This window comes from Gopherus evgoodei, chromosome 7 (assembly GCF_007399415.2).
Source record: "Gopherus evgoodei ecotype Sinaloan lineage chromosome 7, rGopEvg1_v1.p, whole genome shotgun sequence".
Lineage (NCBI taxonomy): Eukaryota > Metazoa > Chordata > Testudines > Testudinidae > Gopherus > Gopherus evgoodei.
In genome coordinates, this window is record NC_044328.1 from 62,708,776 (window position 1) to 62,736,240 (window position 27,465).

The 27,465-nt window shown below is 40.8% G+C and overlaps 1 protein-coding gene across 2 annotated transcripts in view; it reads left to right on the forward strand.

Moving 5' to 3' along the window:
* POLR3A (RNA polymerase III subunit A) overlaps positions 1–24,539 on the forward strand; it is a 50,608-nt gene extending 26,069 nt beyond the window's left edge. Inside the window, exons 19-32 of one of the 2 annotated variants that reach the window (XM_030568594.1) lie at positions 818–955; positions 3,629–3,799; positions 4,848–4,961; positions 6,227–6,262; positions 9,924–10,010; positions 10,105–10,187; positions 12,298–12,468; positions 13,131–13,224; positions 13,350–13,442; positions 16,081–16,245; positions 16,972–17,136; positions 17,520–17,651; positions 21,374–21,506; positions 24,008–24,539. In XM_030568594.1, the coding sequence (XP_030424454.1) occupies positions 818–955; positions 3,629–3,799; positions 4,848–4,961; positions 6,227–6,262; positions 9,924–10,010; positions 10,105–10,187; positions 12,298–12,468; positions 13,131–13,224; positions 13,350–13,442; positions 16,081–16,245; positions 16,972–17,136; positions 17,520–17,651; positions 21,374–21,506; positions 24,008–24,153 (1,728 nt within the window). In that variant the 3' untranslated portion in view covers positions 24,154–24,539. The remainder of the gene's footprint in view (positions 1–817; positions 956–3,628; positions 3,800–4,847; positions 4,962–6,226; positions 6,263–9,923; positions 10,011–10,104; positions 10,188–12,297; positions 12,469–13,130; positions 13,225–13,349; positions 13,443–16,080; positions 16,246–16,971; positions 17,137–17,519; positions 17,652–21,373; positions 21,507–24,007) is intronic. The other variant, XM_030568595.1, reaches the window with a different exon arrangement.
* The last annotated feature ends 2,926 nt before the right edge of the window (positions 24,540–27,465 follow it).

A 27,465-nucleotide genomic window follows, 5' to 3' on the forward strand; every position in this document is an offset into this window, starting at 1 on the left:
TGTCAATATAGCAACCCTCGAACACCCCCAAGCTCACCAGTTCATGTCATTCAGGTTACTGAATACCTGTCAAGTGGTAACTCTAAATCACTACCTGCCAGGACTCAGTTGCAATTTCTGAACTAATAGAGAAAGTTGCTTATTGCTGTCCAGTAACCTGAATCTGCAGTTCCCTTTTTATTAAGAAAATGCTCCAGGTAACTTTTGTTTATGGTAGAAATACACATAATATAAATTCCATCAACTTTACAAAGAGAAAATGTCTTAACTTTAATTTCCCAACCTTGTCTAACTTGTCTGTTACTAGTTAAATGATGGTACAAAGTAGCCTGCTTTAAGGGTTGGTGCCTCTTACCCTCTCAATCCACTGTTCTGCTTCACAGAATATGGGAATTGGGTCAGATGCTAGTGATGGGATTAGGAATAGTATAGAGAAGGTTCCAGTCAATCCTCTAGTTACTCAGTTTGCTTAATAAACTTGTAAATTGGCTTTGAGCAGTTTTGTGTAAAGTCTATTGACCAGACTCTCATCAATGGCCAAAACAAGCTTTTCAAAAGAATTTAGAAGCTCCAACTCTATGAACCATGTAACATACTCTGTTCCGTAGGCTCAGGTTAGGAAGATTCCGGTAGAAGTATTGTCTCTGTCATTCTTCCTCCTCCCCACTCAAAAGTGAGTGCTCACATTGTCCTCCAACCAGACTGCAACTCGGGAGCGTGTGCATAGTCCTATTAGACTAAATGTTTTTCTACTGCAGACTTCTAGAATGTGTAGTATGTCTGTCTTTTTTTAGAACTTTTTTCCCCTCCCCTCCAGCTTCCAGCTGCAAAAGGTTTTGTTGCCAATAGCTTCTATTCTGGCTTGACTCCGACTGAGTTCTTCTTCCATACAATGGCTGGTCGGGAAGGTCTAGTTGATACAGCTGTAAAAACAGCCGAAACTGGATATATGCAGGTAATGCTCCAGAGGGGTATAAAGATGTATAACAGTTTTGCTGTTGCAAGAGGGTTATGGTTGTCAGTCATATCGTTAATGTGAGATGCTGTTAGACCTCATTGATCTAGCGCTGGATGTTGGCAAGTATAATCATTGATCTTCTAAAGTGGGCTTTCACTAAGTGACATGGGAGTGGAACTGGCCGTGTATCTTCTGAGTACAGTGACCAATTGTTGTTCATAAGTGTCCTGATTTGCTGAGCAGCTCCTGCAAAGTGGTAAGTGCCTTCAGTTTCTCTTCAAGTTAATGAAGGTCTGAGGGCGTGGAGCATCTGAGTGGATCAGGTGCTGGTGATGATGCTTTGGTCACTGAGCCTTCATTCCTGTAAAAAACAAAGATGATACTGGTGAAACTTCAAACTCTTTTTTTTTTGTTTGTTGTTTGTTTGTTTTTTTTTTGTTTTGACCCATCAAAACAAAAGGGAAGTTGTCTCCATTACCCAAACGTAAGCATGGACTGTCCTGGGGCAAACCTGCTTGCCTTATTTTTGTGAGTAATCTCAGGGTCTTCAGTGGGATTACTCAAGTAAGGCAAGCAGAATTTGGCCCCTTCTTCAAGAATGAAAACTTACTTTAAGGTGGTATGATCAAAAGTAACTCAAGGCTGGCCTAACCTTTTGCTTCTGTGTAGGTAAATCGGAATTCTCCCATTAATTTTAATCAGAGGGAAGGCCCAATGTGAGTGCTTTTGAAATTCACATACCTGAATACATAAGATCATGTCAAGGCTCTTATGTAGAGGCATTATTCAATATATTTCTATGCAATCTCTGACTCCATTCAGAGGGTTTAACATTCTGGGGTGCAATCCAGACCAGTGAGGGGCTGTGTTACCACTGGCCCTCTAACCTTGGGGCCTTAATGCTTTGCTGCTGTAGCTTCCACTTAGGCTGCTTACAGATAGCATGCAGGTCACCCCTGAGTGTCTGTGTGTAGCCACAGCCCAAGTCCAGAAACAGTGACCCCAGCAGTCTGGCAGCAAACCTGCCGCACTCTGGCTTCCAGCAGCCTTGCTTACTACTTGCCTTGTGACCCCACACACACACACACTTCCAGTCCCAGATTTTCCCCAGAAAAGTGTGTTCTGCACTTGTCCAGCCCTCTCCTGGACAGTCAAGCTGTATTAGGTCTATTGACCATCCAGGGGCTCAATATACAACAGTTTGCTACCATAAATGGAGTTACTCACACAGTTCAGTTTCAAGACAACACTGGATTGTAAAACTACATAGATTTTTAAGTCAGTACAAATATAAGGCATTAAAGTTAGAAATGGTTACAAGAAAAATAAAGATAAAACACTTTCTAAACTTGGTTCAAGGTGAAATTCTGACCACAAGTTTCTAGTAACATTGCTGCCTAAGTTTCAGGTCAGGATATGTTCTCTAAGTCCATAGGCGTTCTTTTGTCATCTTAGATGAGTGAAAGGGAAATGGATAGGGAGAGACAACGTGTGGTGGTTTTATCAATTACTTTCATAGTTTAGTCATCCTTTGAAATGTATTTTCCCGAGGGTTACCTCTTGATCAGGGGTTCTCAGACAGTGGGTCGGGACCCCATTTTAACAGAGTCGCCAAGGCTGCAGTTAAACTTGCTGAGGTTGAAGCTGAAGCCCAACCCCCACTGCCTGGGGCTGAAGCTAAAGCCTGGGGAAGGGTGGCTAAGGTTACATGCCCCCTGCCCAGGGTAAGAGCCCTTGGGCTTCAGCTTTGGCTCCCGTCCGGGGCAGCAGGGCTGGGGTGGGTTCAGGCTTGGGTCCCCCCTCCTGGGGTCATGTAGTAATTTTTGTTGTCAGAGGGGTGGGGCATGGTGCTATGAAGTTTGAGAACTGTTGCCCTAGATAAAATTCCTTCCAGCTATGAGGATGGAGACATCGGGTCTCATAAAAGAGATTTCATTTCATGCTGCCGTTTGCTTAAAATGCAGATTTGCCTTGTCTTCCTCTTGCTTTTTCAAGGACCTTGTAACTATTTCTATGTAAATTGAAGTGAACACACATTCCTTAAGACCTGTTTGTCCAGTCCTGCCAAATCGCAGCTGTGTGGGTTGAACATGTGCCACAAACACCTTGAAGCCTAACTCATAAATTAAAAAACTCTATTTTTTTTAAAAAGGTCAACTTGAGGCAGATGTTCAGTGGTTATATTTTTAACACTCTCTGCTCCTTCCTTCTCCCTATAAGACCATATACATGGTAATGTGCCGCCTATGTTCTTGCATTTTTTCTAAAAAATTCCAGGAAGCAAAGCTGGTTAGAGAAACCACATGATTGAAAAGGCATTTCCTTGAAAACATGTTTGTATTTTTAAATTCCAGATAAATTGGGCTGTATCAGGTTCTAATGGTGGTAAATTTGAGTCTGTATGCACCAAAATTACATGATAGGACGAGCAGGAAGGAAAGCTTGCAGGCCTTCAGAATGCTTTAAATATTTTATTGCTACTGAGTTTTTTGTTTTTGTTTTTTTTTTTGCTCTCGGGAATATAAAAAAATCTTATGAATGGTGTATGAATTAAAAAGTTTTATTTTCTCAGTCTACATTCCATAGGTTTTTGTAACTCCAATGCATGGGTATTCCTAAAAAACAGCTGTTTTTACTTCCTCTTCTTTTTTTTTTTTTTCCTCCCTCCAGAGACGGCTGGTGAAATCTTTGGAAGATCTTTGCTCTCAATATGACCTCACTGTCAGAAGTTCTACTGGTGACATTATACAGTTCATTTATGGGGGAGATGGCTTAGATCCTGCCGCTATGGAAGGAAAAGACGAACCTTTGGAATTCAAGCGAGTCCTGGACAACATCAGAGTAAGATTTTTCTGAAATCCATTTGTTTGAAATCCATTTAGACTCTCTAATTGTCAGAGGCACGTAATGTTATTTGGAACATAAAGAGGAAAAGTGTCATGATACAACATGGAGAATCATTCTAAAATAAGGGTTGTTTTTTTTTTTAACTTAATTTCTTGCAGATCTATGTTAAGTAAAGAACTCTGTAGCTTTCTTTGAAATTGAGTGACTAGATGATCACTTGGGGTTTTTTAAGATGTTAGTGCAGGGGTCGGCAACCTTTCAGAAGTGGTGTGCCAAGTCTTCCTTTATTCACTCTGATTTAAGGTTTTGTGTGCCAGTAATACATTTTAATGTGTTTAGAAGGTCTCTTTCTATGAGTCTATAATATATAACTAAACTATTGTATGTAAAGTAAAGTTTTTAAAATGTTTAAGAAGCTTCATTTAAAATTAAATTAAAATGCAGAGCCCCCCCAGACCGTTGTCCAGGACCCAGGCAGCGTGAGTGCCACTGAAAATCAGTTTGTGTGCTGCAGGTTGCCTACCCTGTGTTAGTGCCTTACCCAAAGCCCATTGAAGTCAGTGGTTGGACTACTGTTGACTTAATTGGGTGATTGACTGGTTCCTTATTGCACATACTAATGTTCTGAAAATTATTCTTCCATGTTGCGTTGTTGGATTTCTCAGCTCACAGGAGAAGAGCCTTGTTTGCTGTCTCTAAGCCTAGCATGGTATTGTGAAACACTTGAATGCTTAACATGCTGAACGTGTCTTTTCAGAATGTTCATATTTTATTTTGACTAAGACTAAAGGTTTTCTGTGGAAGTGGCAATTTGGACTTAAGTGATTGGCTGTGATAATTTGATTTGTGTAATCAGAAACATATATGGATTGATTTTTCCAAGTACATATATTTGGGACACTATTCAGTGAAGTGTTAAAGGACTCTATTGTCCATGTGGAACACAGAACTAATCTCTCTAAAATGTTTAATGTCCCTGTGGTCTCTCTCTCTCTATATATATATATATATAGAAGTATAACTCTTTATGTTGTTGCTTAAGGCGGTATATCCATGTCAAAATGAACCAGCTCTTAGTAAAAATGAATTGGTGTTAACTGCTGAATCCATCATGAAGAAAGTTGAATTCCTTTGCTGCCAAGACAGTTTCCTACAGGTAACTTTTTTTAATCTTAATAATCCATGAAATAAAAAGAAATATCACTTCCCTCATAAATCAAGGATTTTAAACAATTGAGAGAGCTTTTATTTAAAGACTGATGAAGAGCTTTTCAGAAAAAAAGTTTTATCCACTACTAGAAGCAACACCTACTGTACTAATCTGTCTTGAAGATATTTCTGATTACTGCATTCACAATGGTGTATGACTAGCACAGGTGTCAGCAACCTTTCAGAATTGGTGTGCCTCGTCCTCATTTATTCACTCTAATTTAAGGTTTTGCTTGTCAGTAATCCATTTTAACGTTTTCAGAAGGTCTCTTTCTATAATATATAACTAAACTGTTGTATGTAAAGTAAATAAGGTTTTTAAAATGTTTAAGAAGCTTCATTTAAAATTTAAATTTAAAATGCAGAGCCCCCCGAACTGGTGGCCAGGACTCAGGCAGTATGAGTGCCACTGAAAATCCGCTTGTGTGACGCCTTCGGCATGCGTGCCATGGGTTGCCTACCCCTGGACTAGCACTTCAGTATGGATAATTAATTTCTTTCTTTGTCGTCTTGGGTAAATTTGTGTTTGCTACAATAGCTTTATAAAGGAAGGAAAGTCTAGTCGTTTGAGTAAGGGCCAACCATTGACCTGCTGAAACACCTTAATCAAATCTCTTGATTGCTTTGTACCTCATTTTTACCATCTGTAAAATAGTTCTAGTAATTAGCTATCTCAGAGGAGCATTAAGGAATAATGTAATATTTGACATATAACTGTGAAGGTACTAATATCACGAGCTCTTCTCTTTTATCCATCTTTTGTGTAACTATCTTTTGTCATTTTCCCTGCTCCCTTTAGTAAACACTCATTTTCTTACGGTTCCCAATCCAACAAAGCACTTCCAATACATGCTTTGCTGTATTGGAGCTTGTTTCCTGAGGCTTATCCACACTGTACTGTGGATACAAATAGAAGTGTATAGAAATCTCAACTTCATGGGCTGGTAAACAATTTCTTCATCACTCCTAGAAATAAATTCTGATCTGAGAGCATTACAAGGTTCAAAGTTAATTCTCTTTATTTTAGAACTGCGCTAGATTTTAATGCTCCTTTCAGAAGTCAAACTAGGATGCACAGATATAGCTACATCACTTAGCATTAACTTTTTTGAAAGATTTATTTCTGACCAGTAAATTGCAGACATTGTTACTTTTTCTTCTTTTTACCTTTTTTCTCCCCTCTCCCCCTCTCCCAACCATTCATTCTTGAAGGCATTAACTGAGACAGGTTATGAAAAATATAATGAGGTAATTGTAGCATGCGTGTGCATTGTATGAGCATTAATGTTAGTACTACTTAACTTAAGATATTTGTGCAAGATCTTGCAGTAACAAATGGGACTGTATATGTTACTGTCTGGCAAATTATAATTAAGATTTCGCCTGCATTAATCCACTACATCTTTTTAAAGTTTTGAATGAAAACAAAGTTCAGATGTGATGAGAAGGTCCCTGCTAGCTAAATTCCAAGAATTAGTCACTTAAGGTTTTACTTTGGCACATCACTTTTTTTCTCTCCTGTCTCATATCAGTCATCTTAATGACCTAAGGTTATTAACTCAATCTAATAGCTTGAAACTCCAGCTTGTTTCAGAAGTATATGGCAATTGGAGGTAACTTAGCATCATTTCCCGTTGACACTTGGAAAGGTCTTTGGAACTTTGGTGGTTTTCCCTACTTCACATGCATGTGGAAGACCCTTGGAAATAGTAAATCTCTCTCCAGTGCTTCACTTTGCATTCTGTACCATCATTACTTTATGATGGCTAAAACTAGCATTTAATTGAGAATCATAGACATGTAAGGCTGGAAAGGAACCTCAAAAGGTTATCAAGTCCAGCTTCCTGCACTGAGGCCGGACCAAGTAAACCTAGACCATTCCTGACAGATTTGTCCAACATGTTAAAAATATCCAATGATAGGGTTTTTACAGTCTCCCTTGGAAGCCTATTCTGGTGCATGATTACCCTTATAGTTAGGTTAGGATATTTGGAAAATCTTTCTAATTGTTTCTGCTGCTGATTATGCCCATTACTACACTTCTACCCCTATATAACGCTGTCCTTGTTAGCTAGAAAATCTTACCACGTTATAGGTGAAATTGCATTATATCGAACTTGCTTTGATCTGCTGGCATGCACAGCCCCCCCCGCCCCAGATCACTACTTTACCGCGTTCTATCCGAATTAGTGTTACATGGGGTCTCGTTTTATTGGGATAGAGGTGTACTTCTCCTACCTTCAGTGGACAGTTCATCACAGTCCTCTTTATAATAGTCTTCAAAAATGTTAAGGACCATCAGGTCAAACCCTCCCCCTCCCCCAATCTTCTTTTCTCAAAACTACATATGCCTAGTTCTTTTCACCTTTCCTCATGGGGCATGTTTTCTAAGCCTTTTATCATTTTTGTTGCTCTCCTTTAGACTCTCTCCAGTTTGTCCACATCTGTCCTAAAGTGTAGCACCTAAAACTGAGCATAGTATCCAACTGAGGTTTCCCCAGTGATGAACAGAGTAAAACAGTTACCTCCCATGTCTGACATACGATGCTCCTGGTAATACACCCCAGAGTGATGTTGGCATTTTTCACAACTGCATCACATGTTGATTTATATTCAATTTGTGATCCACTGTAGCAGCCAGATCCTTTACAGTAGTAGTATCTCCAAATCAGTTATTCCCCATTTGATTTTTTTTTTTCCTTCCTGAATGAAGTACTTTGCACTTCTCATACTGAATTTCATCTTGAGTTCAGACCAATTCTCCAGTTTGATCACCTAGGATTTGCAGCTCAGAAGCTTTCCGATAGCTTGTTTTGAAAGCTGTTTAGGTATTCAGGAACAGTTAAAGCAAACTCATTGTCTGTCAGTAAACGATTTGCTTGTCTGGGACCTATCCTATCTCTGTCAAAGATTCTCAGTGTTGCTAACTCTTGCCATTTCATTGCAAGTCTTAGAATGTTTCATTTATTTTCAAAAAGCCCAGCTCTGGAAGGCATGTGATTAGGTAAAAATCTAGGCTTTCATTTTTTAAAAAGTAAATTTCTAGCCCTCCTGGTTAAAGCAGCAATTGAAAAGTGGCTCAAAAAGTTCACAAAGTTGTATGGCTTTTAACCACCTCATGATTTTTGGTATCTTAGAGTTGGAAGTACTGCTTCCTGTGTAAACTTACCAAATCATTTAACCTCCCTTTCCATTTGCTCATCTGTAGTAGGGAGATCATGCTTACTTACCATGTGGTTATTTAATATTTAGCTGTTAAGGGGGAATAAAAGCTTGAGGTTTGAGATGGTCTGGTGGAAGGATCTGTAAAAGTGAAAAGTAGACTTTTCAGTGAACATGATTAAAGGGAGAAAAGTGTACTGCAAGGTGAGAATCGGCAGAAATATCTTATATTTGTAATCTTCTAAATGGGGATAAAATGAAGCACCAATTCCTGGGGCATACTTTCATTATCTAACTCTTCCATTTTGACCTTGTCTGGAAATTCTGATTTACAGTAGTGGACTGTTAAACTAAAAATGCCTCGAATGTTGAGCAAAACATCCACATCTTGGAGTTAATGTGCAGAGTCTGCTGTGACTGATATACTCTGACAGTTTTTATTTGTAGTGCTTGCTGTGGTTGGGAAATATCTAGAAAAGTTATTCCTGATATTTTTTAGTGGATGGAATAGCTTTTTAAATGCCCAATTACTGAGGATACTGAATGGCTCTGCAGATTATTTGGACACCTCAGAGTTGGTGGGATTAGTGCAGTACTTAGTGCAGGGGTCCGCATCCTTTCAGAAGTGCTGTGCCAAGTCTTCATTTATTCACTCTAATTTAAGGTTTTGCATGCCAGTAATACATTTTAGCGTTTTTAGAAGGTATCTTTCTATGTCTATAATATATATCTAAACTATTGTATGTAAATAAGGTTTTTTAAATGTTTAAGAAGCTTCATTTACAATTCAATTAAAATGCAGAGCCCCCCCAACCGGTGGCCAGGACCCAAGCAGTATGAGTGACACTGAAAATAAGTATCAGAGGAGTAGCCGTGTTAGTCTGGATCTGTAAAAGCAGCAAAGAATCCTGTAGCACCTTATAGACTAACAGACGTTTTGGAGCATGAGCTTTCATGGGTGAATACCCACTTCGTCAGATGCACTGAAAATAAGCTTGCGTGCCACCTTTGGCACACATGCCATAGGTTGCGTACCTCTGACTTAGTGGATAAGCATCCACGTCACACAGTCAGCAAAGTTGGCTGCCTCACCAGAGGGGCCACGGATTTGAATAGACTCTGAAAACTGAATTGTCCTCTGCTGTAGAAATAGTTCTTCCAAGTCACTATTGAAGTACATTGACACAGTAGCAGAGTTTGGAGAAGGTTGCTTTGTTACTGCTTATACTGATCCTGTTTGCATGCAAATAGAGAACTTAACTCTGCAGGAATCATTAACTTTTAAAATATTGTTGAGCAAGCCTGTCACTAATATTGGCATTGCATAACTAAAACGCAACAGTTGGGGAGCAGGAAAAAGAGGAGTAAGTGGGAAGCGCAGAGATCCTCCAAAGTGGAAAATCTTAGGTCAGCAAAGACAAAACTGTTTGTCAATTTCTAGGAGAATGCTGAGGAGGGATACTTTTATATGTATTGGTATAAATTCCTGATGTGCTACAGTTTTTGTTGTTGTTGTTGTTGTTGTTGTTGTTGTTGTTGTTGTTGTTTCCAGTTACGTCAAGGGTGAATTTGGTTTGTGGTACACTGTGTGCCTAAGTTTTGCTGTCTTCCTTCCCATAGTGTGCAGTTCTTATTTAGTATTGTAAAAAAGTTCTTTCAGATCTGTAACCAAATAGCATTTCCCACAGTAGGGCTGGAGTATGAGACTAATCTATTGCATAATTCTTACTTGTTTTTTTAATTTCAGGAGATTAAAAAATTCATCAAAAGCGTTTCTGAAAAGATCAAGAAAACCAGGGACAAATATGGTATTAATGACAATGGCACAACAGAGGTAACTGCCTTCAGAGGGGTAACAACAAGTGCACTTACAGTAAAGCTCCATAATCCATTGGATTTCTAACATTTTTGTCTCATTGTCTCTTCAGCCACGTGTCTTGTACCAATTGGATCGAATTACCCCAACGCAGCTAGAGAAGTTTCTAGAGACCTGTAGGGACAAATACATGAGGTACAAGTTTCAGGACTTGTTTTCTTCTAATTGGCTTATATCAATTGATTGTTCACCACTACATTATACAAGTTAGGGGTAGGGCTTGTAACTGATTGACTTGAATCTGAGAATGTAATTGTTGCGACAATAGTGCCTCTGTTGCTTCTGTTGGTGTAATTTATGTTGCTTAGAGGTGTAAAGTTTTTTCCAGACACCTGAGCAATGTAAGTTATACCGACAAAAGAGAGAGTATAGATATGGCCTTAGTGTTAGGATAGTGTTCAAGTTATGTCAATTTGAAGGCCATTACATCCTTGACTGTTAATCTTGATCTATAAGCAGACTATAGACAATCATTATCTTTAGACACTCATTTCTAGGAGACAGCTTCTGTACTGTAAGAAAACACTGATAGTCTGGAGGCTCTTCTCTCTGTTGTTCATCGTGAGTTGATTCATATGTACAGAGAAGGTTCATAATGCCTTGAGATTGGTTCATTGGGATATAAATGAGGGTCACAACTATCCTCTGGTCTCCTACATGCACTCACTGCATTGGTTATTTGCTAAACTTATTTCTGCTGTGGCTTAATGCTTCTAGAACAGTGGTTTTCAAAAAAAAATTTTCATTTGCTGACCCCTAAAAAGTTTCAAAAATGGAGGTGCAGATCTCTTTGGAAATCTTAGATATAGTCTGCGGACCCGTAGGTTGAAAACCACTGTTCTAGAAGCACTAGGTTTATGTAGAAGATAATTTACAGCAGACTTGTTATTAACTGACATGTTGGTTTTCTTTGCTGTGATTACTTAGCTTATGCTCATGTGGGTAATGTTCTTTGGTGCAAAGCATATGTTACCTGTTCCACAGCTCCCTTTTTGGTGTTAACCTGTTTGTATAGCCTTGGGTGGTGTTCGAGGTACACTAGTAAATTCTGGTTTTAATTAAGGTTTTGATGTAGTAATCTTCTCCTTGTGATTTATCACAGTGATGTAATTTTGGAAGGGACTTAGTTGCTGTGAAGCATTTCGTTGCTTAGTTACATTGTAGTTGAACAGGAGAGAACTCCTACCAGGACTGAGAGTACTCTCTCCGTCAGAGAGACGTAGCTACCGATGTAAGTTTTGAGTGTAGACCAGCCCTAATTTAAATAACTATTGTTTGCTGCCATACAACCTCTTTGTTGATTGCATGAAATCTCACAGGCTAACCACTGTAAGGCCTGGTTTGTATTGGGAAGGGTATTCTCCAGGGAAAACCCAGGGTGACGCTGAAGGTTGCACTGCTGATTTAGCAGGTGGCATTCTCTCTTGACTTTGGTGTTGAGGGGAAAATGTGCTCTGGAGTGTTGATCCCATTTCACTCTTTGCAAAAATAGAAATGTTAATTCCAATGTCCTGAAAAAACTACAGTTTAAAATCTAACTTCTCATCAAAACCTCTCTTCTCCTTTGTAGCTTAATGTTGCATACGGTGGCATACTTAACTTCCCGTGCTGTTGCTTTTATCTGTTTGAATAGCAGATGCATTGATGCTATAATGAAGCAATAACATGATCTGATTTTATTCTCATTAGAGGCTCTCCCTCTCCAAAATTAGATTTCTCTAAGGTGACCCATGATCCAGAACTTTTTCCTCTTGAAACGCCAAAAAAAAAGCCGCTATAATGTATTGAAATCCAATCTTCTAGCTTTGTCAACCCATCAAGAACAATTTGATAATGGAGAATTTGTATTTGGAATATGGGAATTGCCAGTGTATTGATCCATCGGATGATGAATTCTGTATCTAGCAAAGGCCAGAACCTAATACTTCAGAAGAAGATGAGCTTCTTTTAGTTGACCTGACCAGTTGTGGAATGTGTTATAACTGGGGCAGCGGAATTTCTCTATGCCCCTGGCAGTCATTCATATTGCATGGAATTGGTGTTTGTCTCTTTTCCTGCCAGCCCCAGCGCTGGTGAAGAAAATACAGTTTTAAAAACTCTTATTAGCACTCCTGGAATAATGCTTAACTTTGCTCAGCCTAGATTTAGTATCTTAATGAGCAGTTTGTTTTATCCTGTGTCTTTGACTTGAGGGAGGTTGGTTGGTTGGTTTTGTTTGTTTTTTAACCCCTGACTTTCTTCTCAGGGCACAGATGGAGCCTGGCTCAGCAGTAGGAGCTCTGTGTGCTCAGAGTATTGGTGAGCCTGGCACGCAGATGACTCTGAAAACTTTCCACTTTGCTGGTGTTGCCTCAATGAACATCACTCTGGGTGTTCCTAGAATCAAAGAAATTATTAATGCCTCCAAAGCAATCAGGTACTGAAACCTTTTTTTAATTCCTCTGCTTTAGTGAAAAGTGATTAACCTGCAGCCCAAAGTAGGATCTTTCTTGCAAGAATATGTGAGGTTTACACTGTCAAATATCTAAACAAGATGAACTAAGTTACTCATCAAATTTGTATCTTAATTGGCAGAAAATCTCATATTTCAGTCCATCCAAATAATGACTTTTCTAGTGGCCAAAACACAGTTAGGTGTTCATTTCCTTTTAAACACTCTCACTTTAAAGACTACAGACTGTCAAGAGATTAGTCTACATCAGATGGGTCTAGCTAGAACAGTAATCAAAACACTTGTATGTTTCTGATGTGCACCTGGAGCCATATTTAAGCACTGCTACAGTAGACTAAGCCATAAAAACTTACTGTAACCTCTTGGAGTATGTATACATTGGAGTTTGAATTCCAATAACTGTCTTATTCCTTCAAGCTTGAGATATTTAAAGAATAGTTTTCTTAGACATTGTGTCAATTTTGGGTACTATTATTTCCTAGCAAGCAGCAGTCTCTTTTACAGCCTGTCCTATTTGTCCCTATAGTGGATGGTAGTTGAGACAGACCACAGAAGCTAGGATGTAACAGAAAGCTGCTGTTCTATAATCTAGCTAGTAAATTTTATTGCTGTCTTATTCTGTGTAGCACACCTATTATCACAGCACACTTGGACAAGGATGATGATTCTGATTTTGCCCGTCTGGTTAAGGGAAGAATTGAGAAAACCCTATTAGGAGAGGTAGGAAAATCTTCATTGTTGGCACTACATTAAATTTTAAAACTCTAGTCTGTATTGTTGCAGACTCTTTGCAGTGGACAGTAACCATTCTCAGAGAGATGCTAACTATTCCATCTGGATCTCAGATTTCAGAGTACATCGAAGAAGTGTTTCTTCCTGATGATTGCTTTATACTGGTCAAGCTCTCTCTGGAGCGGATTAGACTGCTGAGACTAGAGGTGAGTTTCCAGATCTTGTTGACTGTACTACTTGGAAAACCAGAACAAGCAGTGGTCCCTTCCTCCACACCAGTTAATGCCCTTTTCAGAGATGTCAATGAAACAAGCTAGTTAAAGAGCAAATGGAAAGTGCCATCCATGGGATGTCCATATAAGGTTTACGATTCTGTTTAGTACTCGAAGTTGACATTTCAGAGCATTGCCTAGAGCTGGGAATAGCACTGGCAGGCAGTGTTCAGGTTTCCTGACCTATTTAACTTCAGGATTTATTCAATAGAACAACTAAGTTGCACAGAATTATGGTCATCTTGTAAGTAGACCATTTCTGAAATTATTTTCTCTTGAGCCTTTTGCTAGGAACAGATCTTCTGAGGTGAATGGCTCTTGTGCTATGTGGTAAATTGAGTTCTGTGAGACAAGGTGGGTGAGGTAGTTGTCATGCTGTCTGGAGTAGCTCACATCTGAGCATCAAAAACAGGGCAGACAACACAATCTGGTATGCTCTATTAGATTTTACAAGATGGACTTAATGATAAATGGTCATGTATGCCAAAAATCTTGTACTGTTCGGGTTGCTTCTGATCGCAAGAGACCAGTCATTTACTCCAGATCTTACACAAAAGACAGTGCCTGTAGCCAGTCCTGTAACAAACTATCTAAAGGTTTATTAACTAGGAAAAAGAAATAAGTTATTTACAAGTTAAAGCAAGCAAACATACACAATTGAGTTCCTAAACACGATTCCTAAAGATGACAGATGTGTTAATCCGTCAATTCAAAATGTCTTTCAGGGTGGACTCAGGGGTTGCCCCTGGGGATCTCTGCCTCTGTTTAATGTCTCAGCTCCTGTGAGTTAAAACAGCAAAGAGATTACACGTTTTCCTTAAACCCTGTTTTATCTCTTACATTTGGCCTTCCAGTTCATGAGACAAACCCCCTTGTACATAGCATTTCCAAGGTCTTGATAGGGCCGTTCATCAGTCCTTTGTACTATGATTATTCTTAATGGCCCGTTTAATCTTGATAAGCCTCCTTTCTGGGGGTGTGAGGTGATTTCCATGACAACGGGGCTCACAAATTCAGAGTGAACATTTTCAAAGTTTTATAAAGCAATACACCTCTACCCAATATAACGTGGTCCTCAGGAGACAAAAAAAAATCTCACCGCGTTATAGGTGAGACCATGTTATATCAAACTTGCTTTGGCCTCCCTTGTTCCCTGACGGCCCCCTCCAGAGACCCCCTGTCCCCTGCTCCGATCCCTATCCACCCACCCCCTGACAGGCACTCACCAACAGCGGCGGGAAGTGGAGCAGCCCAGCCCGCTCCACTCCACTCCGCCACCTCCCAGCTCTGGCATTCTGCTTCCCACGGTTGATGAGTGCGGGGAGGTTGGGGAAAGGATGCTCCCTCCCCCCCCCCACTCACCTGCGGCGGGAAGCGGAGTGACATGACCCCAGCCCGCTCCTCTTTCCTTGACCTGGCCCCAGCTGTGTCGCTGCTGGGTGGCTGGGGAAAGGTCCTGCACTCACCTGCCTGACAGGAAGTGGAGCGCCACAGCTGGGAGCTGGCTGGGGCTGGACTGCTCCACTTCCCGCTGCCGGTGAGTGCGAGGAGGTTGGGGAGAGGATGCCCCCCCCGTACTCACCTGTGACGGGAAGCAAAGCACTGTATCTGGAGCTGGTGGAGTGGAGCGGGCTGGGGCTGGACTGCTCCTTTTCCACTGCTACTGGTGAGTGCGGGGGTGGGGCGGGATCCCCTCCCCGAGCGACATGGCTGGTGCTGGGCAGAGGGAAGCAGAGCAGGCTGCTCCTGGCCCCCTGTTAATCCCCCAGGCCACTCTGGGACTGCGGGGCCCCCAAAAGTGCCCTCCCACAGCTCCTGCCCCCCAGACCCTGGCGTGGGGGTGGGGTAAGGCCCTGACCACCCCAGAGACCCTCTGCCCCTTGTCAAACCCTTCAGCTCTGGCCTAGCCTGGCATCCTTAATATGCTGCTCAGAGCAGCATGTCAGAGTTTTGTCACCTTGTATGCGAACCCACGTTATATCTGGATAGTGGTGTACTTGCATATTTCCTTATAGCATGGGGTACAGGCATTACAAGTGAGACTAATGCCTGCAGAAACTTGCAAGCATTTCATCGAATTTAAACACTAAATATATTCTGGTAAGACTAATACCTATTTTAAAGAAAACTTATCATACAGGTGAGCTAGTTTGGTTTCCAACTAGGAGTTTCAGTTCTTAGCTAATGCCAGCTCTGGCACTTGGTTTACTAGTATCACAGGAATATCTCTTTATTATTCACCCACCTTGTGTGTCTAATATCCTGGGACTGACGCAATTGCAATAACACGGCAAACAGTTTTAGTTCTGTCATATTCAATAAAAGTTCACCCTTATACAACACGTCAGTGAGACTGAAGTGGCATGTGGGCCTGTGTGGACCATCTGCAGAGGGGCACATTTTACTCTGAGAGCTAGTTTGTGGTGACTGCATGCATTCCATTTGTTAGCCCCATCCAGCTGCAATAGTATCCTGGTTGATCAGTGGAGCAGAAGTCTGATTTCTACATGGTTGAAAGATTTAAGATGGTTAAAGGACATATTTTAATATTCAAGGAATCATTTTACCACAGGTGAATGCAGAGACTGTGCGATATTCTATCTGCACATCTAAGCTAAGAGTGAAGCCTGGGGATGTTGCCGTTCATGGAGAGGCAGTTGTGTGCGTGACCCCTCGTGAGAATAGTAAGAGTTCAATGTATTATGTCTTGCAGTCCCTGAAAGAAGAGCTACCAAAGGTAAGCAGAATCTCTTCCTTTTGCAATTGGTAACTGCTTCAATTTGCATGTGGGTTACGCTTGTGTTTCTAGATTGTATTGAGTGTCAATATGGCCCACTTGTCTGAGTCCAGAACTCCTTAGTTCTAATGCCAGCAATGCTGCTGGCTCTCGTTTCAGCCTTAACATTTCTTATGTCTCTCCCCCTACATAAAATGGAGACTGCAATATTTTTCTTGCAACATTCTTACAAAGTATGTTTGATCATAAGACATTTTGAAGATGGAAAGTGCTATTTGAGTACCAAATTTTCTACGACTTAAAAATAGGGCAGGTTTTGAAAGGAGCCTATAATAAAATCAGTCAAATGCGTTGCTAAGCTTGTGTGAGGATCATGTATAGTTTAGGTCTAAACATAGTTACAGACAAAACCTTTAACTGACAGGGTGCATGCTGAGTGCCATACAGAGGAAGAGGTAAAGATCTGTGGTACATCTGATTTTCTGAACCCCCTAGATGTGGGGGCAGGGAAGATTAGTTATAAAACAGTAATGTGGTGAATGCCCCTCTACATGTCTTTCTGGAGCATTCAACACAATAGAAATTAGACACTAATATATAATGTGGAGTTTTTAGATAGTTTTGAGGACTGATTTGAAGCCTTAGATGTAAGTGTTCTTGCATTGTCTATTTAAAGCTGCATGGACAGGACAAGTTGAGTTTCAGAAACCTTATTATTTTGAAAAGATTGTAGTGCAAGGTATCCCAGAGGTGTCTCGAGCTGTCATTCACATTGATGAGCAGAGTGGCAAGGAGAAATACAAACTTCTGGTGGAAGGTGATAACCTACGAGCTGTCATGGCCACCCATGGAGTCAAAGGAACTAAGACTACTTCTAACAACACTTATGAGGTAGTGCTCAAGTATCTCTTATGACTACTTCTGGCTGCATCTTGATTCCTATTTATGCTCATTTACAGACAGTTAATGCACTTTACAACTGATCACTTCTGCTTTCACAAGAAACCTGTCAGTGTGTGTATTATCATAAAAGGCTAATTCAGCTGCCAACTTCAATTGCTTTTAATAAGCAAATGGTTTTTATTAATTAAGGTTGTGCTTTTAAAAAGACAAAAAAGTGGTGGGGTTGGTAGAATGTGCAACCCAGGAAAATCACTTCAGATTTTTCTAGTTAGATCACTAAGAAAATCTTCAGTCCCATGTGCAAGCAAAGAAATGTTTCAGCACTCCAAGTACTTCTCCTCTTCATTTATCCAACATGATCTCTCTCCTAGGTAGAGAAGACACTAGGCATTGAAGCTGCTCGAACAACCATTATCAATGAGATTCAGTACACTATGGTAAATCATGGTATGAGCATTGACAGGAGGCATGTTATGCTGCTATCAGATCTGATGACATACAAGGTTTGTGCTGTGTTCTTTTTGGTCTCTTTATCCAAACTATCTTTAGAGAGTCAGTCAGAAGAGCTTTTAGCTGAGGAGTATTAATAAGCTATATCAGGGCTGCCTAGAGGATTCATGGGACCTGGGGCAAAGCAATTTCGGGGACCCCTTCTATAAAAAAAAATTGCAATACTTTATTATTGTGAGGGCCCCTGCGGGGCCCTACGCAAATTGCCTCAGTTGCTCTCTCCCCCTCCGCCCAACAGTTGGCCCTGGGAGAGAAAAACCTTCTGCATCTCGGCACAAATCCAGTTTTCAGAACTTCGTTACAGGGTATCACTGGTTCTCAGCATCAGCTAGTGCTAAAAGGCACTAAAGCTCATTAAAAGGATTGGACAAATATTTTCCGTCAACCTTTTTTGGATCGAAAACTAGGGGTTTTTAAAAAGAAGAGAAATCAAGGACAATGTCTGTTCCTTCAAAATTTATGTTTTTTTTAATTGAAACGCTGAAATTAGTCTGCCAAAACCTGAATATGGTTTGGGGTTTCAGAAGTATGTGGCCAAATATTTTCTGCTTGCTGCGTTTGATTGTTTAAAGAAACAATAAAAAAAATTCTGCTTAAAAAAATCCAAAACTTTTGAACCACCTCAGCTTGTGACCAAACACCTGAGCCCATCCAGTCAGAGATTTTTCCGGGTTTCTGATACTCTGCTGGCTTCCTTGACTCGTATCTGTCTCCATAACTTTGGGTTCATTTAGCTTAGAACATAAGAACAGCCATACTGGGTCAAACCAAAGGTCCATCTAGCCCAGTATCCTGTCTACCGACAATGGCCAGTGCCAAGTGCCCCAGAGGGAGTGAACCTAACAGGTAATGATCAAGTGATCTCTCTCCTGCCATCCATCTCCACCCTCTGACAAACAGAGGCTAGGGACACCATTCCTTACCCATCCTGGCTAATAGCCATTAATGGACTTAACCTCCATGGATTTATCTGTTTCCTAGAGACTGGCTCCATGGGGTCCCGCAAAAACTGGAGATGGTTACTGTGGGTTTGTCTTTAGTATAGCTTATGTACATACTCCACGAACTGAGCATTTGAGCTTGTTCCAGAATCTGGGATGAGCCTACATTGTGAAAATGCTCAAAATAGCACAAGCATGTGAATGGACACAGGGTGCTAAAATTAAATAAACCCAGGGGTTCTCAAACTTTGGGGTTGAGACCTCTCAGGAGATCATGAGGTTATTACTGGGGGTCGCCATCTGTCAGCCTCCACCTCAAACCCCGCTTTGCCTCCAGCATTTATAATAGTGTTAAATATATAAAAAAGTGTTTTCAATTTATAAGGGGGGGGCGGGTCGCACTCAGAAGTTTGCTATGTGAAAGGAGTCACCAGTGTAAAAGTTCATGAACCACTGAATTAACCCTTTTGAAGCCTCAGGGAATGCAGGGTAGGGGGGGTCTCCTTTGATAGGGTTGGGAAGGATATTGCTCTTATGTGATCCCTCCCCCAGTGGCTAATTTTAAATGAAGCTACCCTCCCCTGACATGAATCTTCCTGTGACACTGAAATTAAATACAGACTATAATTTGGCATTTGAGAAGTAATAGGGATGGTAGCCCTAATGGGAAAGCTAACAGCTTGGCTCTTCTGCAAGCCTCAAATTACTGAATGAGCTTTAGGGTAGGGAAGGCTGTCTCCCCCAAACAGCCTGCCCCTGCCCCTATCTGTCCCCCACCCACTTCCTGCCCCTCGACTGCCCACTCCCCCTCAAAATCCCTGACCCATCCTGCTCCTTGTCCCCTCACCATCCCCAAGAGACCCCACCCCTGCTCCCTGTCCCCTGACTGCCCCAACCCCTATCCACCCCCCCTGCTGAGTCCTGACAGACCCCCAGAATGCCCACAATCCAACCCCCTCATTTCCTGACCGCCCCCCCCCAATCTCTGCCCCCTCTCTGTGGCCTGACTGTCCCTGGGACTTCCTGCCCCTTAGCCAACCCCCCCAACCCCAGCCCCTTACCCCTGCCTCCCCCCTCACCCGGAGCCTCAGCGCATCCAGCAGCTTCCCTCGACAGCTACAGCGTGGCTCTGGTGGGACCCCTGAGCTCCGCCCTGCTCAGAGCCGCGTGGTGTGGGGGCGGGACTGTGAACTCCAGGCTGAGCTCAGCTCCATCCGCTCGGCCTGGAGCTCGCAGCCCCGCCCCCTTGCCGCGTGGCTCTGAGCGGGGCGGAGCTCAGGGGCCCTGGCGGAGCCACATTGCAGCGCTGTTCAAGGATGCTGCTGGATGCTCTGAGGCTCCGGGCGAGAGGTGGAGCCTGGGGCGGGAACCTCCAGCTGTTCTCTTGGGGGTCCCTGCGGAGCCTGGGGCCTTGGGCAAATTGCCCCACTTGCCCCCCTACCCCCGGGCGACCCTGGGCTATATATTAAAGTAACTACTAATCACGCTAATCCCTGTGACTGAGTTGATATCTCAAACTTAAATGGTGACTTAATCCATAATTTGAGAACAGCAGTCTGTTTGAAGAGCTTCATTTAGAGGTTGTGGGTGTCCTTATTTCACCCTGGAGGTCAACTCATTGGCACATTACAATGAAGAGCATAGGGTTGGTGTGGGCACCCAAGCATGTTCAACAGTTGTGCTTCATAGCAGAGGACAGGGTAGAGTCTTGGTAAATGGAAGCAGATTACATAATGGCATATGGACTAGGGTTATAGCACTGGCCATTTTGATGCAATGTCAGTATTCCTCAGGAAAGGAAAATAGCTATTCACATCCATGATGATGTATGTTGACTATAACCGAGCTGTATTTGTGTTAATGTACATAATGGAGCAAATCCTTTCCCATGTGTTCAGCTATAGTACAGGAGTTTAACGCAGGGGAATTTTTCCCTCAGGGAAAGCGTCTAAGGAACTGTAGCTTTTCCTTGTTTCCCGAAGCTGCAGGGCAGTTACTGTTGCACCATTGGGACTGCAATAGCTTCTGGACTCTGGTTGTGGCACTTTTTTCCAAAATTTTGTCTGCAGCAAGCCCACAGCCCCACTTTCCATTTCATTGGAGAAGGGGCACAGAGTGCAGTGTTGGTAAGCTTGTCGGGTTTCCAGAATCAACTTCTTTGCCTTACGCTTCTGTCCCATGTATCAGAACTGTACTAGGTCCATTATGATCATGTAGCAACATGAGTTAGAAACAGGACTAGATCTAATATGTTTTAATTCAAGTGGATTTTCTAAGGTGATTAAATTAAGAATTTGCGTTATCCAGTCATTTTACACTTGGAGTCAGATTTATCAGCCAACAATAACTGACAGTCTCCACTAAATTCTTTACAGCAGCCTTCTAGCAACCTCCACAAAGATGGGGTTTGTTTTGTTTTGAAGTGGTTGATTAATAGTTGAACATTTTTCTGTCATCCATACGCCTTTTTTGTCTCGAACCTTTTCCAATTTCTTTGACATCATAAAGTTTCAAGCAATTTATAGCTTATCCTACAGCATATGAATAAATGTTTTTTTGGTTTTATTTAAACTTGCATTACTACCAAAGCCTTAACCTTCAAAAGACTTAAGCATGAAGCAGCAGAACAGAGGCTACACTTCAGACTGTAGACTTCCGTTCAGTACTGTTAAAATAAACTATATATTTTGTCATATCCACTTACTTTGATTCTTCAATAACTTTAACCAAACCTTTGGAACCATGACTGTCTTTTTGTTTCTGCATTGGTCTAGGGTGAAGTCCTGGGCATTACTAGGTTTGGGCTGGCAAAAATGAAGGAAAGTGTGTTAATGCTGGCTTCTTTTGAAAAGACTGCAGACCATCTGTTTGATGCTGCCTACTTTGGGCAAAAGGATTCTGTGTGTGGTAGGTATTGTAGGTTAGACTGTAGCATGCAGTATTCACTCATCTGCAAAACACACTTAAAGCGTGCGTGTGTGTGTTGCCCACCTGTCAAAGCTTTCAGTGTGCCTCCCAAAACACTAAAATGAATCTAGGTCACATTCTAGAAGCTTCAGAAGTGGGGCTGGATAAAACATGTTGACCCCAGAAGTCTGACAGACACTACCTTAGGGCCACACCCTGTTCTCATCCAAAGATATTAGTCAGTTGGAGCCCTGCCTCTGCTGCTGGGGATGAAATTTGTCCCTTGGGATTTTTTTCCCCCTTAACTAAATGAAATAGCAGGAAATTCATCCCTCTTCTTAATTACCTAGCAAGATCAGTGTTCTTGTGTTCACTCTACAAGTTTTGCTGACCATTACTAAGAGCTAAAGTGAATTAAGGAAAATAGTTCTCTGTTTTGTTTTTAGGCTCCCTTTTTGTTTGTACTTTAAAGTGCTGTACATATCTGTGGCACTTGGAATAATGAATATTTATGATGGGTTTTATCAACTGCAACAAGAAAACCCAGATGGCCAAGGGGCTTGAACTCTTAGGCACTCAGAGGCCATGGGGATAAACAAGGTATAAAATCCTAGCGAGAACTCTTGTTCAAACTGATAAAAGCTTTTTAGTTCACCTTCAAAATGTACATGCATATTTCTAGGCTTATAAATTATTGAACTAATGTCAGTTGCAGCTTTCTTTTATTCCACTGAATGGGTGAAAGGCACAAACTGACTAAAATTTAAAATGTAAAAAAGCTGATGCAGTTTTCTAGATCAACTTTGATAGTTAAATATTTGAGTTTTGTCATTTGATTGTATATCCTTTCAATCCCTTAATTTTAAGTTTTCACGCATACTCTGTACATGATTAGAAATCTGTTTCCCCATCCAATTTAAGTTCAGTTTAGACAGTTATCTACTCAATTAAGCTAAGGAGTTGGGGAGGCAGGCAGACTTCATTACAACTCTAGTTATCTTGACTACATGTTAGTTCAGAGTCTAGTATAGTGGAGCCATTATCTCTCATTAGGGCTTCTGGGTGCTACTGAAATATAAAAATACTAATAGAGGCTTCGTTTGGGACATGTTGAAAATATAGAGCTGAATCCACTGACTACTTTGTGGCTGGAAATGCTTGTGAATAGATGGAGATAGTTCGGAAAGCTTGGCATGGCTAGTCCATATTTTAAGAGCTGTGTCTCCTTCTAGCCATCTGTGCCTCCCTTGTGATTGACTTTTATTAATGTCTGTTTTCTTTGCTGTGATTGTGGTTAAAGTGAGGGTCCTGTGGTGAACTTGCTCCATCCTGAACGGTATGGAAAAGAAAATGTTTGCTTAAAGTCCCCTCTGACTGGGTTTCCCTCTTCCTCAATCAAGATTTTATTAAGGACCTTTTCATGCTGCCCTCTTCCTGTAACAGTTTAGTTCAAATAAGGAAATAGGATGGACAGAACACACAACTTTCTTATTTCCAAATGTAGAGGTAGTATTGGCAGTTTTTCTTACAGGCAAGCTGTGTACAATCACATGTTCATACGAGTAGGAAATATAGGTACATCATCATTTTGGTTTGAAGGGCACACATTATTGCTGTTCGTTATTACTTACTGGAATTATTGTAGTGAGTTGGGTCCCCAGTCATAAGCCAGGATCCCATAGTGCTAGGCTGTAGAAACTCAGAACAAAAATCCACTCCCTGCTCCAAAGAGCCAACAATCCAAGTAGAGACAAAACACTGCTTTTTATTTTCATGTGTAAAAGTTGAAATCTTTGAATATATAGTAATTGAAGAGCAGTGTTCTAGGAGTACATATCTAAAACACAGTAATACAGCACTTTGCTGAAAAGTTAGGAAATAACCTTTTTTGCATGTACCCATGTATTGCATGCATTCATGGCTTCACTTCCAAACCATATATTAACTGACACATCAAAGGCACTAGAGCTCTCTTGAAGGCTAAATCCGTGGTAAGATTGATAACTTTCCACACCTGCCCTTCTGAGTCACCAAATGCAAAAAAAAATGCAGAACAGCTGAAGCGGTGAGAAACTCCAGACTTCATTTCACTGAAAATCTGTCAGCCTAAGAGAACTTTACCAGACTGCACAAAAGCCTTGCCGCTGTGACAAACAGTAGACAGGTCAACATGCAGGATAAATTCCCAGCAGAGTTTGGTTCATACACAACCATAGGCAGTGCCTTGCCCACTGTAAATTCCAGTGTCAAACAAAGCTATAAATCCATTTTTATGACTGAAGCTCCTTCACTGCTGATGGTTGGCAAATGAGAAACATTTATTGGTTGGGATGAGCATCTTGCTTAACTGTGTCTGATGGAGAGAGCTTTTGACAGGCTTGACTTTATATGTAAGGTTATAACAAGGTTTTGCTGTGAGGATATCTACCTAGGGGAATCAACAAAGCAAGTAATTTTTTGGAAACTTAGTCACTTAACCCTGTGGTTTTTCTCTCTCCTAGGTGTTTCTGAGTGTATCATCATGGGAATTCCAATGAACATTGGAACAGGACTCTTCAAACTGCTGCACAAAGCAGACAAGGAGTCAACCCCTCCTAGGAGGCCCCTTATTTTTGATAATGAATTTCATATTCCACTTATCACATAGGAACTACGCAACACCAGTTTGCAAGAACATGGTATAAAGCTTAAACTAAAGTGTTTTTACTACTCTCATCTCAAAATAAGTTTGAGCTGTGGCTTGGTAAATGAAATATTGTCATAGGAGTTGGGCAGTTGTTCACTAGTTCCTGACAGAGACTTTTAAAGGAGATACTCATCTATGCAGAAGTAGAAATTGGTTTAAAATGAATGTAGTTGACAATGCTTAGTTGCTAATATGAAAGAATTTTCCATGCTACAAATATTAAGATGCAACACACTAGCTGGAAGACAACTGGAGGAATTGTTACATTATTTAAAATAAATACTCCCAAAGCGTGGTAAATGCGGTATAATAGGAATTGACTTTATTTTCCCTATGTCATCACAAACCATCCCTTTTCCGACAGATACTCAACTTCTTGGTGTTGGGAGTTGAGGCATTTCGAATACAAAGCACAGGTGCAATGACATCGGTGCCTTTTTAGAAGTGGAAATTTTTGGATTGCTATCGCTAGAGGATCACTAGTAGAACTGGTTAAATGACTACAAAAAGTGCATATAAGGCAGTTACAGCTAAGAATTATATGTTAAAGCATTAGGATACCAGAGGAAGGCAAGCTTTCAGTCTACTAACTTCTTTACAGAAGAAATATAATTGCTATTAGGTTTTACGAGATGTATTGGTCTATGCAACATGAAAAGCAGTGTAAGCAATTTGTCTACAAGAAGAGTTTTTTGCTCAAGGACACAATGTGTCCTTTGTGCTGAATCTACTAATTGAGATTAGCAAAATGCTGAAGTAAGACATTATTAAATAGTAGCAGAAATATGCTGCCTTTTTGCCTGAAAATCGTCTCTGCAATCTATCTTTCCCTTTTGGTTTATTGCTGCATTACTGCGCTTAACAAGAGATGTAACATTGTTTTGGATGTTCTTATGACAAGGCTAAAGAAAAGTCAAGTAGCATGTGATGGTTTGTCAGTAGATGTTCATTGTAATGCGGGATAGTAGAAGGTACTACTTTTATCAGGGTTTTTTTCCCCCAAAGAGCAGGTGATTATTGCTGTATATCCATGGTCTGCTGGTCTGTAGACATGAAGACTTCCTGTAAGCAAAATCCTGGTAATGACACTGAGTAGTCAGGAAAATCTGTACTGAATAACTGTTCTCTGGGCTTACACTAACTAAATTTGGGAAAGTGAGGGCAGCTGAACATGAGGGAGGGGTGTACAAGACACATGCACTGTGTGTGAGGTTGTAGTACAAGATTTAGATGAAAATAAGTTACACAGTGTAAATCTGAGAAATCTGATGCTTTGTAGTATATGAATAGCCATTAGGATTCTTACAGTGTGGCAGGTTATTGTACCTTGTATATTCTCACAGTGCTATCTAGGGTTTTAGTTTGCTTTTATCAATACAACCGAGCTATTTTCTCTGTTCGGATTTGACAAAGATTTGTTCAACACACTGACCTATGAATATGGGCAGGGTGTATGTGGAAATGGCCTTTCAATGGGAGCTGCAGAAGTCACATCTGCAGTTCCTAAAGATGAGGAATGAACACTAGAAGGTTGCATTGAAAGCCCAATTCACACCACCTTGTTCCTCACCCAAATGCAGAGGTATGTATTAGTAAATGTGTAAGAGAACCAGACGTTGGGGGGCATATACCAGAAGACCAACTCACCTCTGTTTTGTGTGTGTAATGTGAGTGACTGAATATTGCCATTGTTAATAGAAAACAATGCTGTCTAATTTCTGCGCAAAATTCTGCCTTTTGTATTTCCATAAACTCTCCTTATATTAATTGATGATTTGGTGCTATATTTTTTCCTCCCCAAAGATTCTGTTCCAGTGCGGATTTAATGGAGGTTACAAAATGTGAAGCAAAACTGGCATTAAAGGTTAAGAGAAGGCTTTTGTGTACAAGGATGATACACAGCTAACTTTTCATGGTATAGCATATGTTATGTTGCTGAAACTGTAAGCACGTGGCAGCCTTATTTTTGTAAATGTCTCATAAGTCAGCCAAGCTTCTGTGAACTTTGTTTTTTTTAAAATGAGTTAAGTCAAAGTAGAAAAGTCATCTTTCATATTTGATAACGAAAGTACTGAAATAGAATTGCTTAATTCTAGTTAGAATAATGTCTTTCCTTTCCCTTTAACCCACTGGAGTTAGAACAATGCCTTTACTTTCCCTTTAACTCATTGGAGTAATCTTCAGACTGAAGATACACTAAAACCATTCAATATAAATACAGTATTCCTGAATGTACACTGATGATTTGAGGGGGCGGGGGGGGATTAACTTTTAAGAACTGTGTGTTTTTGTTTTTCTTTGGTAAGCAATATTGCCTGGAAGCAGGCACAGCAAATTTGCTTCAAATACCTTCGTAACTTGGGTCAGGATGGAAAGGAAAAGGATAGCCTTCAGAGCAGCCTCCTTAACTTCTAAGGCTAAGATTGTACAGTAATGAACTGAAGCCAGCTCTGTGTCTAACCTGCTGCTTGCCTGGGTGTATCCAGAGGTAACTTAGTATCTGGGACAGGGTGCATGTGCAATGTGATTTTTATTACTTTCCATGGCCAATAGAAAGATACAATGCTGTGTTAAGAGAATATTAGCCCTTTTGTCTGTAGAGTCTGAGATGAAGCAGTGATTTCTGTACGTGGAGGTGGATGAATTAAAAAAAGAAAAGACCTAGTTTATAAGTTTTATGTATTGGTACCCTAAAATGTGAATCTGTGGCTTTTGGGTGAACTACTGAGGCATATCCAGTGTAAGTTCAGGCAGGATAAAAAGAGGACAGATTTGGATGCCTACAAATCACTAGTGTAGAAATTGGTACTAAACTCATTACAGGCCACTCTTAAATATTTTTGGAAAGCAGCAGCAAAATGCAAGCTGCAGAGTAAACTTGCATACTTCAGTTGGATGGCCCTCTTTCAGACCAGTAGATCTGGTCTGTTGGGGGAGGTATTATTTTAAGGATATGTCCAAGATACAAATTGAGGGATAACAAACTCCTCCTTCTTGCCGATAAATACTTGAGTGTAGCATGGAAGATTCTTGTTGTACTGTACTGTACTGTGTTGCTGTATGTAAAGATTTTTCTAAAGATGTAATTGTGGTGGACTTTGTATTGGAGCAAATGACTGCTTCAGTTTTTGTAAATATGCATAATAAAACATTCAACAACTTAAACTTTTCGGTGTGCTGTTCTAAACATGCTTTAATGGTCTTCACTAAATTTAATATATTGCTTATCCTAATAATAAGAAAAAGGAACAGAGGAGAAGTTGAAATTTTCGG